General features: G+C 38.6%; 1 protein-coding gene across 2 annotated transcripts in view; it reads right to left on the bottom strand.

Annotated features, from left to right (window-relative positions):
- Positions 1 to 10,050: 10,050 nt before the first annotated feature.
- The window catches only part of LOC139937216 (mitogen-activated protein kinase kinase kinase 9-like), a 38,033-nt gene continuing 30,202 nt past the window's right edge, over positions 10,051 to 17,881 (bottom strand). Inside the window, exons 7-11 of one of the 2 annotated variants that reach the window (XM_071932297.1) lie at positions 14,210 to 14,332; positions 13,249 to 13,437; positions 11,826 to 12,539; positions 11,236 to 11,352; positions 10,051 to 10,894 (exon numbers count right to left, since the gene is read on the bottom strand). In XM_071932297.1, coding sequence (XP_071788398.1) covers positions 10,368 to 10,894; positions 11,236 to 11,352; positions 11,826 to 12,539; positions 13,249 to 13,437; positions 14,210 to 14,332 — 1,670 coding nt within the window. In that variant the 3' untranslated portion in view covers positions 10,051 to 10,367. The remainder of the gene's footprint in view (positions 10,895 to 11,235; positions 11,353 to 11,825; positions 12,540 to 13,248; positions 13,438 to 14,209; positions 14,333 to 17,881) is intronic. The other variant, XM_071932306.1, reaches the window with a different exon arrangement.

The raw sequence follows: 17,881 nt of genomic DNA, 5'->3' as shown, positions 1-17,881 counted from the left end.
CCTGTTAGTCTCAACAAGTCTCCAATCCTACCACTGCCATGATATACTGTAGGAATCGGCTGGGTTTAATGTTCCATGTAGAGTACCAACGAAGTTGGAACTAGGTATCAAAGACCACAAAAATCAAATAAATACCCAACACTAACAAAAACAGCCAAGTCAAAACTTTTCTAAAAAATGACATGAGTACACGTTTTTATTTCTCATATTTTTTAAACCATCCCATTTTCTATACAAACATCGTACTGATAAAATGTAACATTAAGCTCCACTTCATTATATTTACAAGGTTCAACATAAAATATACACAAATATATATATATAAAAAAATCCATACAAAGAAACGTCTCTAACTAGCACAGTAGTTTTGAGGGGAGCTTTGTGTTTATAAACTTGATTTATCAATCTACCACCATAGTACAACACTATAATCTTTGATACATAAACGTACTTCTAATTTGATCAATTCTACCACCGTTAAGACGATAGGCAATATAACATGTCCTTTCGTAGTGACTGAATATGACTGAACCAAAACAAAAAGGGGATAAATTAAACACATCACAATAATAGTTGGTGAAGCACACAACAATCGCCAGTGTTACTATCATTACCCTGGCCAAACTTCTGATCAATGCCTTTGGACATAAGTGTCGAGGCCACCAAAGTTTTTGTTGGGCAACTTAGAGACAACCAACTTGTCATAAAATTGCAGTACTTTTCAAACCACTTTGAAAAAACATGCACTCCACAGTACTGACACTATTATCTTCATGCTGACATTGCATTTCATATAAATAGCTGTCGGCAGAAGAATCCGATATTCTTAGTTTTTTGTTCCCCAGCTAAGTTCTGAAGGATTACAGTACAATGTCATTCGTAAAACTGTAGCAGTAAAGGACAAGCTTGTTTGCTGGGTAATCAAAGGAACACGTTGCCTTGGATCGGACGAGTTTGTCAAAACAAAAGCGTTTGTAACCGTTTTTTATAAAATGCATATGGTTGGAAAGATGTTTTAAAAGTAGAATACAATGATCCACACAAGTTTGCCTCGAAATTGCGTGGTTTTCCTTCTACTGTGCGAACTAACATGGTCGGCCATTTATGGGAGTCAAAATTTTGACCCCCATAAATGGCCGAAGTGTTAGTCGACGAGGTAAAAGGAAAACCACGCAATTTCGAGGCATGTTTGTGTGGATCATTGTATTCTACTTTTACAACATCTTTCTACCCATATGCATTTTATAAAAAACGGTTACAGAACGCTTTTCAAAGACCAACTCGCCCGATCCAAGGCAACGTGTTCCTTTAAAGGCAGTGGACACTATTAGTACTGGTAATTACTCAAAATAATTATTAGCATAAGAACTTATTTGGTAACGTGTAATGGTGAGCTGTTGATAGTATAAAACATTATGAGAAACCGCTCCCTCTGAAATCAAGCATCTGAAAGCACACAACTTCATGTGAGTAGGGTGTTTTTTCTTTCATTTTATCTCGCAACTTCTACGACCAATTGAGCTCAAACTTTCACAGGTTTGTTATATTATGCATATGTTGAGATACACATAGTGAGGAGACTGGTTATTGACAATTACCAATAGTGTCCACTGCCTTTAAAGGAACACGTTGCCTTGGATCGGTCGAGTTGGTCTTTGAAAAGCGTTCTGTAACCGTTTGTTATAAAATCGTTATGGTTAGAAAGATGTTGTAAAAGTAGAATACAATGATCTACACAAATATGCCTCGAAATTGCGTGGTTTTCGTTTTACCTCGTCGACAAACACGGTCGGCCATTTATGGGAGTCAAAAATTTGACTCCCATAAATGGCCGACCATGTTATTTCGCGACGTACAATGAAAACCGTGCAATTTTGAGTGATACTTGTGTGGATCATTATATTCTACTTTTAAACTATCTTTCTAACCATATGCATTTCATTACAAACGGTTTCAAACGCTTTTCATAGACCAACTCGTCCGATCCAAGGCAACGTGTTCCTTTAATGTAGCTTTGCAATGAAATGAATCCGTATGTAAACCTGCCTGGAGTGCAGCTGATGTTGCGTGGTTCTTTTACTATGTGAACTAACACGGTCAGCCATTTACAAATGGCTGACCGTGTTAGTCATCGAGGTAAAAGGAAAACCGTGCAATTTCGAGGCATGTTTGTGTGGATCATTGTATTCTACTTTTACAACATCTTTCTACCCATATGCATTTTATAACATACGGTTACAAACGCTTTTCAAATAGACCAACTCGACCGATCCAAGGCAACATGTTCCTTAAAGCTTTCTATGAAATTCCCCAATAGAGGTACTTAACACTTTCAGCTCAGACTAAAATTAAGCGTGTACAATGACACTTTCTTGTACTTGCAACATTAATCTGTTTGGACCATTTACATTGTACACATGTTTATCTTCTACCTTTTTAAGAAAGACTGTGAGTGTTATTAATAATATATCTTTTTCCTTTCAATTTTCAGTTATAGGACACAGAGCCTTCCTACTTCCACACAACGGATCTTATTTTTTATGTTTGTACTTTTGACAGTTGGCAAGTCATATTAAAACTACACAGTGCCTGGAATGTCAATAAATAAGCTACCTTGTGATTGGTAGTTAGAGCTGCCAATATATGTCACCTCCTTACAGTACTTGGTTTTAACAAGAAAACCACTTTACAAAAAACAGAGACTCGGGCCCAATTTTATAGAGCTGCTTATTATAAGCACAAAGCACAACAAAAGCATGCTTACCAGAACATGGTTACAAGGTAAAATACCTATTCACATGTAGCATTATTGACCGGTATCCTGCTTATTGCTGCTTAGCAGAAAAGCAGCTTTATGAAAGTGTGCCCTGGTCCAAATGTCATACAGTTGTTTACAAATAAGCAAATCCATGTCTTAGTACAAAATAGCTTATACAGACACCATTTTCGTTTAAGCTGACAAATTTGCTGACCAGTAACCCTGCAATCCGGCTCCAGTCCCCTTAATACAGCCGTGGCAATACTGACCGAACACAATATATAAAAAACACTATGTCTGGGAAGGTACAACACTGGTAGTACGTAAAAAATGTAACATAAAATTAAAACAATATATGCAACAGACTAGCCGAGTCAATGCTCACCGATGTTATTTATTTTCCGTTATTGTACATTCAAAGACCAGACCTGGGGCCGATTTCACTTAGCAAGAAATTCATCGCATGACAAATGGCCCCTGAACTGTCTGCTGGGCAAATATTCAAGCCAGCAAAGGCAACTTTACAGGGTGACAATGGCATTACAAGCCAAACAGACAAATCAAACAGATACTTGACTCACTGATACATTTTTCCTCAAAAAAATAAAATTGTTTCAAATATATTTTACACTTAACAATTCTTCCCTTAATGACTGGCGACCAAGCACAACAACAGCTAAAGCTCTCTTAACTTGATCATTTTGCAATCGATACCTCACAAATGTTGTACCTTCCCTTCGACTTCCCAAAACACTACAGAAAAAAAAGTGAACTTAAAAAAAAAACTTTGCACCATGTGAATCTACTTCCAAATTTAATCATTGAACTTTGGACACATTTATCGAAGGAGTGAATTTCAATTTTCAATCTAAATGTACATATAGAATATTAGATTCTCTTTTGAATCTGTCATTGTGGAAGAGACTGTGCAGAATCAATGAGAAAAAAACTACGAATGATCAGAACATGCTTAAATAAACTCTACCTGAAAACGTGATGGGAAAACAAGTTTTATTAGTCTCAATCCTGAAGAATTCTCAATTCTGCAAACCAAGATGGCCGCTCACTATCAACATTCTATAATTTTTGCAAACTGGCCACCATATCCTGAGCAAAATACTGGAGGGTTTGACATACTCAAGTGTACTTGATGTCGATACACAGTTCATGTCCCGACACCATGTTATAAATGACACAATCTACAAGAGGAAATAATTATACAAAATCAGAGAGCGAGAAGTGGGTTTGAGAACAATCCTGATTGTTAGTTTTAAAGGTTACTATTGGTCTGCAGAATTGGTTCTCTTTAACACTCCTGGGTACAATTTCATGGCACCGTTTACCGCCCAATTCTGCGCTCATAACCCATAGAATCACATGCTTTTTTTGGCACCTTATAAGCAACGAACTCAACGCTAAAGGACAAGTCACACTGTAGCGATAAAAAACGATACAATCACGTAAACAAGGCACGCCTTCGATTGGTTGAATAAGTGTGCGCATATTCTGTGCGGAGCAGTTCAACCAATAGAATGTGTTCTCTTTGCGTCGGGATGGTTACCGTTTTCGTTATCGCTGCAGTGTGACTGGCCCTTAAGCTGTGCCATGACGTTGGGCCAAGATCATAAAATGACGATTCAAATATAAACAAAAATCTTACACTATAAAATCATTTCCGAGGGAGTTGCTTTAAATAATAATAATTTTGGCCCCATATTTCATTTAATTTTGGGAAAACTAAATTATAAAAATCCAGCTACATATACAAACAAAGACACATCTCAAACTGAGACAAGGAAAGGAAAAAAAAAAACTTTACAACAAATTTAAAGAAACAAAGAAATTAAATTATCAGTTATTACCTGCAGCCCAAAAGTTTACAATTTCAAATAATATTTTAGATTTCTAGGGCATATTGGAACCATTGAATTAATTCATAGTGAGGTTGTGTCAGAATTAGTGGCTACGGCTACGACTGGATTGCTGTGTCTTCATGTGTTAAGTATGGGACGTCCAAAGCAATGGCTTAGCAACAGCTATACATGTAGCTGAAGCCATGGCTTGTGGCGTGTCATGGCCGAGCAGTTAAGAGCACCGGATTCAAGCTCTGGTGTTTGATCAGCAGAGTGTGGGTTTGAATCCCGGTCGAGACACTTGCTTAGTAAAATTGCGGAGGTAGTGCTTTCTGCTCTACCGGACAGGCTTCAGATTGATGATATACCCAAGCCTACATCTGTATGGACTGTAAAAGGGGTAACCCTGTTTCAGCCCTAGGAGTAGGTGGCAACGGCCTCTGGAAAAAAAAAAATTGTAGCCCACACCTTGAAGTGGCCTTCAGGCCTTGTGTGTCTGGCGACTTGCATAAAAAAAAAAAAAAAAAAAAAAAAAAAAAAAAAGCCGAGGCTGCCAGTTTGGGTATGGCCAAACATTCCCTGTTCTCACAAAAAACACACAAACACAAGTAGGGTTCCACTCTCTCACATGTAGAGCCTGTTTTACAAAGGTAGTAGTCCTCAACAAATTCAGTTGCTTTTTAACAATCACCTTGGAATAGTCATGACTAATCAAATGTTGAATTGAATTGAATTGTAGCCTGTAACCGTTTTTTTTTGCTAAGCAAAATGAATAATATGCTTTGCAAGAAAATGTTTACCTCGTAGCTATACAACATTGACTTCTGATGTAATCTGTAAAGATGTCAACACTGAAATGACATTGAGAAGACAATCAACTGCAAGAAACCTTCAATTTTGTGTCAAGTCTTATCAATACTGCCCTCTTTGATATAAAACAGTCATCAAGGGAGTGGCCATGACGAGACAGGTTTCATTTTTCAATTTTACTCTAAGGTTCACATAGACAACAGTTTGTTTTGCTTTCTTCAGATGAGCCCAGTGAAACAATAGCGCCGTGTACACTTTCACTCTCATAAACATTAATTTAGGAAGATTTATCGGCCGAGGCAGAGACTAGTGGGACACCAGTTTATAATGTACATTTTTAACAAGCAATATTTTTTATATGGCCATTGTACAGACAGATCTGCAGAATGAAGTACATGTTGTACAAACATGTTACAATACAAAATGTTCAGTACCTGATAGCAGGTCCATACACGATGCCAATGTCAATGATAAATACAAAATGTTGTCAACACAAAGTGATATCAAAACAGTTTCACCACGAGGGAACCTTTGTCAAAGTTGAGTATATTTCCACTATTTTTGTTTGAAGTTACTCAAAAGGTTATGGGTAAACCCAGGATGACATCATAGTATGTCTTATCTACTTGTGGAGCACGACGACTTTTTACCATGTCATAAGTGAAATGTTTTCAAATGTAGTTGTAGGTTTTGTTTCGGTCACAACTGCATGAAAGCCCAGAGCTTCCGATGGATTGAAACTTAATCGCAAGTACATCTCGTGTATATAGCATGTATGTTGTCAACTAATCTGCAAGACCTTCCAGAAAGGCTTACCTATCGCTTGAAAGAGTTACCCCAAGTCTTGGAAATCGAAAAAAACACATTAAAAATTACAAATATGAAGAATAACGAAAGGAAAAACCCTAAACAAACAAAGAATACATCTAAATCACTTAAAGACTAAATCTTCCACTGCCATTTCATGGTTGGGTAATCCTTGTTATGCCACTGGACAGTGCCACGGCTCACCGACTGAGACTTTAATACGATTGATCTCCATTTCAGCACATTGCAACTATACCACACCTACAATTAGCACTTTGCATGATGACAGTGGCCTTCCGTCGGTAGCTTGGTACCAAACACATCAAAATTAAACAAATCATCCAAAAAGCCTTCTTAGTTCCTTTATATTAAATCTCGCGCCATTTCCATTTATAGATTTGTATACCAACTCGCTCAGCCATAATGCAAAATATACACACAAAAAAACTCCCTTAAACCACCCCTCTGTATTGAATTCATATATCAATTTACATATTCCATACTTTCATAAAACCTACCTTTAGAATACTTGAAATCATAAATACTTTCAAATTACCACCACTACCAACGATCGAGCCACCAAGCAGAAGATCTTACTGGATCAGCAAAAAAATGAATGAGGGAACCAACCATAATCAGCTTGTAACCCATCTTTGCTGCTAAGCAAGATCTGAGTGCTAAGCAGCTCCATGTTATCAACCCTTGTTCAAAATAGATGTAGATGAAAAGGAAGGTCTCTCTGTTGAAGTTTTCCTAAAACCTGTAACTGACCAATATAAAGAGAGATTGTAGGAAAACATGCAGTGCCCTCCAATGGGTCAAAATAAACAAAGGAACATAAAAAGCCTTCCACAAAACTCTTCCTAACTTGAGACTAATCTTAGGACTTAGGACGAGTCCCAACCCTGCATTGTAGCATGCAGACCTTAAGATTGACCCTAAGTTAGGCTCGTCCTAACGCAAGATAAGACGAGTCCTAACTCTTTGTGAAATCGACGGCTGGTTCATACTTCCTGCGGATAAGATTCAGAATGCTATACAAATTTTGACATCACAAATTTGCAAGGCAGATTCGCAACAGTAAAACTGTGTTCTCTTCCTGTGAAACATTTGCCTGGAAAACATCCATGTGACGTCAAAATTCGCTTCGCATTCGCAGGAAGTATAAACCTGGCTTTTTAGCGATGTCTTCATTGGTTTAGTACACATAAGCAAAGCAAGAACGTCCTCGGTACACCTTAATTTTTCCCGTCCTTGTTGTAAGTGTGATATACCTGGGATTCAATCAATCACAAGGTTTCCACGATGAGTGTTCAATTTGATTATTTCTTGACGTTTTCACTAGAACGACAACAACAATAGAACAGCTGGACTATCTTTTCTTAAGCAGCAAAAATACAACACCACATCCATTGCAGAACTGCACGCCTGACATACCAGATGAACCAAACTTCCATTCACACTGAGCCGAATTCCAGTAAGGTCAATTTCAATTCATTGATCCACAGTTACTTATTACAATCTCTCAATTACCAGTCAATTATTCACTGAAAAAAACATGGCCCAATTTCATGGCTCTGCTTACCGCAGAATTCTGCGCTTACAGCCGCTCCAAAGCCTGGTTCATTCTTCATGCGAATGTTGACGTCACAAACCAGTCGAACCGTACAAATTTTGACGTCACAAACCAGTCGAACCGTACAAATTTTGAAGTCACAAACCAGTCAAAACCGTATGAACCGGGCTTTACAAGTGTGTGATTCCATGGGCTGCTGGGGCAGAATTTTTTGGTTAGCAGTGATGAGGAATTTGGCACTGATCTATGATTCTGTAAGATGATAATAAAAATGTACATCTATCTGAAAAATCGCTGAACATTTTTCTATCTCGAAATTACACAATTTTTCAAAGGGACTGCTTCCAAATACAAAAAATAATTTCAAAAAGCATTGAATCCCAATTTAGTTTTTGTTTTTAAGAATTTCAATAGCACTGTTTTTTTTAAAGGAATCTTAAAGTACTGAGTGGGATGTAGTGCTGATTTGTGAAACTGAACTCAGGAATTGTCAATTTGAATCAAAATGAGAGTTTTTGATTATTTGCTGTGCATGGAAAGAAACCTTCTTTTCATCGAAATATATTGAAAACAAATCAAATAAAATCCTGCTAGATGATCATGATCAGTAAGCAAAGAGAGGAGTACAGGCCACTGTTTTTCCAATTTTAAAAGTAATTCACCTTGAATCCATAACAATAAAGTACTGAACTCCTTTATACTCAATATCTCCATGCCTTATCTGGATGACAGGCAACTGGACCGGTGCTCTTTGCTCGGTGTTCATAGGCTCTATAATCACAGTTCAAAAAGGGGAACGCAACAAAGATGGCCCTAGTGTCAAAGGTCAGTATCCGTGGTTACTTAAGAACATGATCATCCAGAAGAAATTAGAGCCAGCAAAACAATAAAAATTATACCAAATTAAATTTTGTTTACAATTATAACCAATAACAAAACACAACAACAAATCTTTCTAAATCTGTACACTGATCACGACCAGCATGAACAAAAATAATAACAACCTTATAATTACAATTCAAATTAATATCTAGTAGAAACTACCCCAAAACATTTACCAAGAAAAGTTTCCATTCTGAAATTTTCATTGCCCGTGTGTTCAAAGATAAAATTTGAATTTAACATCATTGATTTTGAGTGCTGAATACAATTTCTTATCTTGATTACACAATCGTCTCTTGACAAGTGATAGACTAGTCATGAAACAAAGAACAGATAGTTAGGCTGCCCTCTGTTGACGAATAGGAACTCTCAACAATGAACTAATGTTGACATGAATTTCAAATTGCACACATGATTTGGGAGGGAGGGTCGGGGGGGGGGGAGGCTAAGGAGGGAGGGAGGGAAGGATGTCTGAAAAAAGGAATGTTGCGAAGACTATAAGCAGTACCATTGAAGCAGATTGGTTACCAACGAGGGCTTCTGCTGCTGCATCTGATGTGCATCTCATTAATGTCAGAAAAATTACTGAAGTTGAAATGTTACAAATGTTTCTTTGACCAATTGATGGTAAACTTGTTTGGGTTGGTGTACTTGTGTAAAAATGTAACTTCAATTTGTCTACAGATGTCCTGTATCTACTTGTTAAGGTTATTTGCACGCCACTGGAAATGACAGGAGCAACTTGAAGCAAAGAACACTTGCCATCTTACGTGTCTTAATAAAATTTGGTTCTCTTCAGCTTTATACAATTAGATTGAGGTCCTGAAATGGCAGTGAGAAAGCAGTGAGTCCAGTTTGATAACCATTCTTAGTTCTTAAAACATGGACAATTTGAATTAATAACAATAATGTGGAATGCTATGGTAAAGTTAAGCCAGGTTCACCCTTCATGGCAGGCAAGCAAGCGAAGTAGTTGGGACATCCAAAACAAGACTTGCCTAATAGTTGTGTACATGTCAACTGGCACTGCAACCTTCTTTTAGCCACATCCGAACTGGCCATTAAACAGTGCAACAATGAACACAACCCCCTGCCTCCCTCACAAAACCCCCTGCCTCCCTCACAACCCCCCCCCCTCCCCTAAAAAAACCCACAAAAAAACGGGCAGCATTATAATGTAATGGCAGTTGAAGAGTCCATTATATCCAATGCAACGCTAACAGGTACACTATCTAGATACTTAGTTCCTTAACTTATATACCAGCATTTCTTTAAGAATACAGTTTGTGTAATTGAAGATGCATATTAACATGCCATCACCAACTACATGAAAGAATTACCATTTTATTTTGTTTTATTTTAAGAATACAGTTGGTGTGACCCATCTCCTGAATTCAGGTCACCTCTCCCTGTGTTGGTTTGTTGCGTTTAGATCAGAATTGGAACATTTACATCCAGGCATATCAGGTACAAACGTGTGGTTGTAAGTTCCTTCTGAAAGAGCACTACAAAGAAAACAAATACACCAATAGGGGGTAGAGAGGGGGGTTATAAGCACATTAATATAATTCCCACATAGTGAGAATGTAGACACACCGACAGGAAGTACTTAAGATCTAGGAGGCTACACCCGTAAAAAGAATCCATACCACCAAGATTATCCAGGACCTTGACGCTAACATCATAAGAACTCCTCCTCCAGCTCCAGGACTGATGGCTTCCTTGGTAAGCCTCCTCGTTTGTTCTGTTGCACTAACGGCCTGGTGCCGTCTGCCTTCTGCCCCTCCACATCCACATCTAAGAGTGAGGTACGGTGCTCCAGGGTACCCCTGGGGTTGGGATAGTGCTGAGGGGTGTGGTGTTGCTGGGTGGCATAATGCTGAGGGGTATGTGACGGGGTGTTTGTGGCACCCTGGGGATGGTGGGGTGACTGATGGTGCTGTGAGTGCTGAGGTGAGAGGTGATGGGCTGGACTTTTGGAGAGATCCGTCGCTGCTGCCTGGTGGTGTGGAGAGTAGTAGTGAGCTGGACTGGATGTGACCGCACCTCGTTGCATGTCTGTCCCTGCTGTAGCTGCTGCGGCTGCTGCTGCTGCTGCTGCTGCTTGGGGGTAGTGGTGGGCAGGGCTTGGTGACACAGAGCTCTGGGATGCATCTGATGAGTAGGTACTGTGTTTTGGAGTGGCATTACTTGCAGCAGGTCCTGTACCTGTGTATCAAAGTGAAGACAACATTGGCATTCATGGAGACCTCAAAGTATCATTTAAATCCAGAATTAAGGAACCCCAGTAAAAACTTGTGTGAATACCATCTCTGACCAAACAATTCCAGGTTTTACTTTTTAAGTTTCCCTTCTTTGATTTAAATTTAAAGAAGCCACATTATCTTCAGAAGTCAATGATTTTAAATCGACAAAGTCAAGAAAAAATGTTGATGTTAAAATTTGTTTCCCTGCCATCATTGCAATTCAGTTTTTAAAAATGTTTTTTTTTTTTTGGGGGGGGGGGCCGACATGCAGATGATTTGGGTGATGAATATGTGGCTACGTACCAAGCGGCGAGTCCTGGGTGCCTGGTTGAGGGGTCAGATATATTCTGGAATGTGGTCTCGGCCTGGGGGAGATATCGAGTGTGCGTGGCCGCTCTGGGTGTGTGTCTGAAGGTAGCACTACACACATCAATAAAATGGATGTAATATTAGTCATAATGACACAAAGATTCCCCCATTTTATTGTTACCACACCGGGGTTTATTTTCCGACCCCAAAAAGGCCACATCTAAGTTTTTTCCCCCACCAGCAGGAAAGTCTCTTGTAACTCACCATGTGTATCATCTAACTTTATTTCATTGGATTACTGTTTTGTCCCCCTAACTTTTGGTGTTCTTTAATAAAACAGTGGAATATTGACATGTCATTTTATTACGACCGACTGCGAAAACGCACTAGAGCTATAATGCAGGACAAGTTCCACCCAGCAGCAGAATATTTCCAACTCCTTCCTTCTAACTGTCGTATAAAGCATGTTTACGAAAGTAAAAGGTTTACTGATATTTATCCTCTTGCAAGTTTCAGCTCTCCCTAAATCACAAATTTGTAATCCATTCTGACTAGATTTAAATTTTGAGAACGACGGTGCTTACCCAGACTGATTCTCCTGGGAGGAGCTTGAGGTGGGTTTGGTAATCTTGACACGTCCGAGTCGGGACTACTCCATGGCTCCGTCCCGTCCCATTTGACCGTCGATGTGAAGGAGGAATACGAGGGTGAGGACCCATCGGAAGGAGTCCGTCTGTGAGACAAGTAGCTCAGGTTATTGTCAGCGGACGCTGTCCGGCGGTGCGTCTTGGGTGCAGCCAGTGGTGGATCCGATGAGGCAGGGGCTTTTGATTCATCATTGAATGCTGGATTCTGTTTGATGGTTAGGACAGTTGAGGAGTCACTGAAGCCCTGCCAGGACCCTTGTCGGAGGTAGTGCTTGTGGTCCTCATCAGTTGACGTCACACTGATGAGTCTCACTGTTGAAGCGCTTGACATGGTTGGGGAATCGTCTAGGTCGTGCTGGAAGGACAGGCTTCCCTGTCGACTGTAGTTCTCGGACGCCGAGGAACCCTTACGATGGTAGTCCGTCTCGTCCTGCCGGTACTGACTCGTTGTTCTTATGTCGAAGCCAACGGCCACCGATGCCAGCATGGCTGCTACGTTACACAGGCCATCGCGGGTGCGCTTTCGTTCTCTCTTGAGTGAGTTACGTGGAGACGTCCTGGAGTCGTCTGTAGACTCACCATCTTCTGTGCTGGGGCCGACACTACGCCAGTGCGCCTTGGGCATTCCAAGATCTGTGGGCCATTCCGTTTCTGAAAAGAAAGAACCTACAAACGTTAAACATCAGACTCATAATAAATGTTACTCTAAATTTACTTCCGTCTTCCTGACCATGCCATGCATGAAACAATGGTTTACAATGCATGTGATCTCAGTATACCAGTAACCATTAAATTTTACACTCATAAACAGACAACTACACAAATCAAAATCAACAACAAAACATGTACTTTGAAAACAAAATCCTCAAGATGTGTAGCTTTAGGCAAGACTCCCTTCGGCAGGTGATATGAATTCAAGCTATATGGATTCAAGCTTCTTGGGACAATTGCGTATGCTATTAGTTGCCATGGAGAAATAAAATCTAAAGAATGTATCTCGTGTGAGCTTTGCTTCAGTGAAGGCTTCTTGACTTTATTTATTATCTAAAAGTGCTTGTCAACACAGTAATTACTTATGGTCAAATGCTATGCTTTAACAGAAAGTACGGTGAGTAGAGTGCAACAAACCCTTTCAATGCGTATAAAAATCATGGGATGTATAAATAATTTCGTAGTAAAAACTGGGAAACCACCAACATAGGGGGATAGATAGCTCAGTTCATAGAGTGCTGACATGTTAATCCGGAGGTCGTTGGTTCGAGTCCCAATCTAGTAAATTTGTCTATGTTCAGCCCATTCAAAATTTACCCAGTTAGTTTCCCTTGTGGTTTATAATATTTGATAAATATTATGTACTCACCATTATCGGAGGTGTCGCCAGCGTGATACCAATGCCCATAAGGGTAGCCCAGACTCGGGGCGCTGGTGGTGGCAAATTTCTTGCCAGTAGCTTCCGACATTGACTTGGAGTAGGCCTTGAAAGGGCGATCTTTCTGCTTCTGCTGCACAGAACTTGGTCCCCATGTCTTACCCTTGATCCCTTTGGGTACTGTAAAATAACGACAAAAGAAATATCAGGATAGATTTTTATTTCCATTTACAGGTTTGGGGTGTCTACGTTTTCACAATAAGGCCAATTACACCAAACAAATCTTGATGGTACTTTAAAGGCAGCGGACACTATTGGTAATTACTCAAAATAATTATTATCATAAAACCTTACTTGGTAATGAGTAATGGGGAGAGGTTGATGGTATAAAACACTGTGAGAGACCGCTCCCTCAGAAGTGACGTTGTTCCTGAGAAAGAAGTCATTTTCCGCGAATTTGATTTCAAGACCTCAGAGTTAGATTTTGAGGTCTCGAAATCAAGCATCTGAACGCACACAACTTCCTGTGAAAATTTGAGCTCAATCGGTCATCGAACTTGCAAGATAATAATGAAAGAAAAAAACACCCTTGTCACACGAAGTTGTGTGCATTTAGACGGTTGATTTTGAGACCTCAAGTTCTAAATCTGAGGTCTCGAAATCAAATTTGTGGAAAATTACTTCTTTCTCGAAAACTATGGCACTTCAGAGGGAGCCGTTTCTCACAATGTTTTATACCATTACTCGTCACCTAGAAAAGTTTAATGATAATAATTATTTTGAGTAATTACCAATAGTATCCAATGCCTTTAAACCAAGAATTTATTGCTATTCCAATTTAACCATGCTTAATTTGGAAGAGTTTTAAATACCTTCTAAAGAAGCTGGATATATTAAGTTAAGTAACTACAGCTGAATTTAGATTGTTGATGTGACTGAGTGATGAACTTACATGCGATAACTCGGAGTCTAGGCAAGGGGCTTTTAGGTGGGCTGTCTTCTGGACTCAGTGGGGAGCGGGGGTCTCTCCTGTCATAAGATGGGTCGGACGTCACCGTCAACTTGTGCTGGAAATCTACAACGGGAATAAATGTAACTCATATTGGATTCTCTCGCACATTTGCAATAAATTGTACCTATTTTTAAAACTGTTCCAGTCAGGGATTAATTTCATGCAGCACTAATGCATTGCAAAATATTTTGACTGAAATTTTTGTTTGCACACTGAATGCTGTGAGTAGCAAGTGATGATATTTTAGTAGCAACTGATACATTATGTGCAGCATTTTGCTCTGCTTTACAAAGGAAATCATTCACTGCCATTCAATTGATGCAATGGGAGGGGTGGTGCATTTACAAAATGTAGGTTAAACAAATACTGCTTTGAACTGTTCATCCAGCTTACCTATTCACTACTAAATTACGATGACATGTAAATGGCTTATCATTTCATCTTTTTCGAGTAGCTCTCTCTAAATATACATGCATGTGTAAAAGGTTTATTGATTAAATGATTGATCCATGCGGCTCATGTTTATAGAGTCAAGAATTGACAGAGATGAACACGTGATGTGACAGAAATCAAGTTGTGCAAATATTTTTCCCTCGCAGATCGGTTCAAAACCTTTTATTGCCTGACATCATGACAAGTAAAAGACAAAAGTGATATGACGTAAAACTGCAAACAAAAATGCAGAAGTAGAAGTATTGTAACCAAACACTGAATGCAGTACAGGATTTTTGAAGTTTTTGTTAATCAACTAAAAATTCCAAATAAATATGAAATACTTTCAGAATCTCATGGCACCTCCAGTTAGCACCTTGACAGTTTTCTTTTTTATATTTTGATCAATCCTCATAAATATATGATAATGGCAGTGACATTTTGACTAAACCGTTTGAACTACTTAACAATGCAGACCAATCCGTGCTAAAATCAGGATTAGACTAAAGCTATTAAAGCAGCCAGCAGTAACCAGACATTACAAGGTGAAGGTATTGTAAACAGCACGAGGCGTGAATCCATACACCGTACCATTCGGACTAGTCTGAACCTTGGACACTCTCCATTCTATGTGGATGAACCCTATGGCCCTTTTCTCTCTCACTCACACACACTCTCTCTCTCTTCTGACGTCTATAACTTCATTACATTCATTATTGATAACTGTGGTTGAGTACTGCTTTATAAAACCATCTGTCTGGTTGACCCCTCGGTGGCACAGATTTGTCTTGTTTTTACGCAAGGCGAGGTACATGTAACGCATTTGTGATGAGTGTGTAGTGTGGTAATTCAAGAATAATATGCTACATGTTTTTCTTGATGTAGCATAGGTCTGACAGAAAACCACCTGATATTCCAGAAGACTGTTAGATATCAGGAGAAAATACCACAGTAAAGGCCTCTTCCCATCTCAGAGCAGTCAGTTAACATCAATACTTGAGAAAAGGTTCCATGTACATTAGAAACCTTTCGAAAATGTTTCAAATTTTCTTTGAAATTACACAAAAAAACATTGAGTAATCATCATCAGCTAAATGTACATGTACTAAATGTTGTTATTTAATGTATTTTAAAATATGTTGTGCAGATGGAAATAAATAAATAAACAAACAAATATTAAGTCAAAAATGTTGTTTTTTTGTTTTGGGACTCTCGTCTTTGAGCAATTACACGCACTGCTGCACACACATTACTTCTGGTACATGTGCTTGTCCTTACTAAATTAACGTAGATCTCCAGTTTAAGTTGCACATCGTCAGTGTAAATGTACGCTGACATTATACATCTAACCAATCTCATAAAGTACTTTGTAGGATGAGCAAAGACATATAGTCTAGATTAAATACTGTTGGTTTTGATATTTAATCTCATCACATCAAGCAGCCAGTTAATCTGCCACGCAGATGATCTGCCATGCATATGATGATCCCTTGAGGTTTCTTCAAGCATGCCAACATACTTTACCAATTTTACTTCATGAACGTTTAAATGACAAGCATTGTAAATTAAGAAAAGTTTCAATGGTTGTTTTGAAATAAAAATAAATTCTATCAATCTATCTATGGACATCTTCGATCGGATTATGTTTTACTCTATTTCTTTCTCCACGTTACACAGTGTTTTACTTACATTGTAGGATGAACTATGAAGTGAACATGTAACAATATTATTGGCAGCATATTGCATCACAGCACCTTGTAAACCATTGTAAACCATTACACGGTGCTTAACGATTAGGTCTTATATCTCAAAATTCGCCCCACTCCTTGCAGTAATAATACCTGGCGCTTTGTATCCTTTGGCAAAAGGCGCGTTATAAATACGGTTATTATTATTATTAATATTATACACAGCATCCTAAAAAGTAATTGTTTTTCTTTTTACAAACAAACAACTGCCACTACTATGTACGTAAGTATACACAAAGTACATAAAATTCTATTCCAAACAAGAGTCCGACTTTAAATGATATTCAGCCTCCCCCACATTTGCAATATATTTGTACATCAGAACAAACAGTAATATCCATCCCAATTTGTGACTTAGCAATGCCAATGGCAACCAATATGGAAATATCCGCACATCTCTTCCAGCTGCTCTAGATTTCTACATCTATTTGGAGACATCACAATGGCAAGGCACAGTGTCATTAGCTGCCTATGCCTCCATACATGTAGGTCAGACCATCAGTTGTTTACAAGACACGTTCATGATCACAGAAGCTCCTAATTAACTAGACAAGTTCTGTTCCCGGGTTCAGAGTGTGGGACTTTAAACACATTTCAGGGGTTTATGATCAAAAGGTCAGATGCCCAAAGGACTTGTTATTCAGTCCGATAAGTTCCATTACCGATAACCGTGTGCCTTTAAAGACAGATATTGCAAATATAATTCTGATGTCACCAGTCCCATTTTGTATTTGTGAAGATTTCAATGCATTTTAAGCATTACTCTCGTTCTTATTGGCATATTAAATTACCACAGCAGTAAAATTGGCATAACAAATTATTGCATAATAAATGATTGCATAAAAAATTAGTGCATCATAAATTATGGCATAAATTATTGCATCAACAAAATTATTGCATACTATCACAGGGGCAAATTAGCAGGGCCCAATTTCATAGAGCTGCATATAAGCAAAAAATATCTTAAACATTTTCTGCTAAGCACAAATGAGCATGTTACCAGTCACAGATGATACACGTGGAGTGGTTGTTCAGCTGGTAACCTTATTCTGGTTAACAAATATTTTGTGCTGTAAACTTATTTTTGGTGCATAAGCGGTGCAGGAAATTGCGCCCAGATTGAATTTAATAACACTTAAATGTACGTAAGTGTCGTAATCATCTGAAACTGAAAGCTTATTTGAGTGACAAGCAGTCTACCGAACATCCTGGACAAATCTTGTTTTTATTTTTTTATATATATTTTTTTATAACAGGCAATATTGAATGTTTATTTGTTGACTAAAGACTCTCAAATGAAACAACTTGATGGCCATTTGATTGACTACAACACAAAGGAATAGAAAGTTTTGCCATTTGCTTGCTAATAGAAAGTGAACTGTGAAATGAAGCTATTGTTCCACGTAAAATAACACAATGTTACTTTCGGTTT

Source organism: Asterias amurensis, chromosome 1 (genome assembly GCF_032118995.1).
Source record: "Asterias amurensis chromosome 1, ASM3211899v1".
Taxonomy (NCBI): Eukaryota; Metazoa; Echinodermata; class Asteroidea; order Forcipulatida; family Asteriidae; genus Asterias; species Asterias amurensis.
Note: the sequence above shows the minus strand (reverse complement) of the source record. Positions and strands in the feature narration are given on the sequence as shown.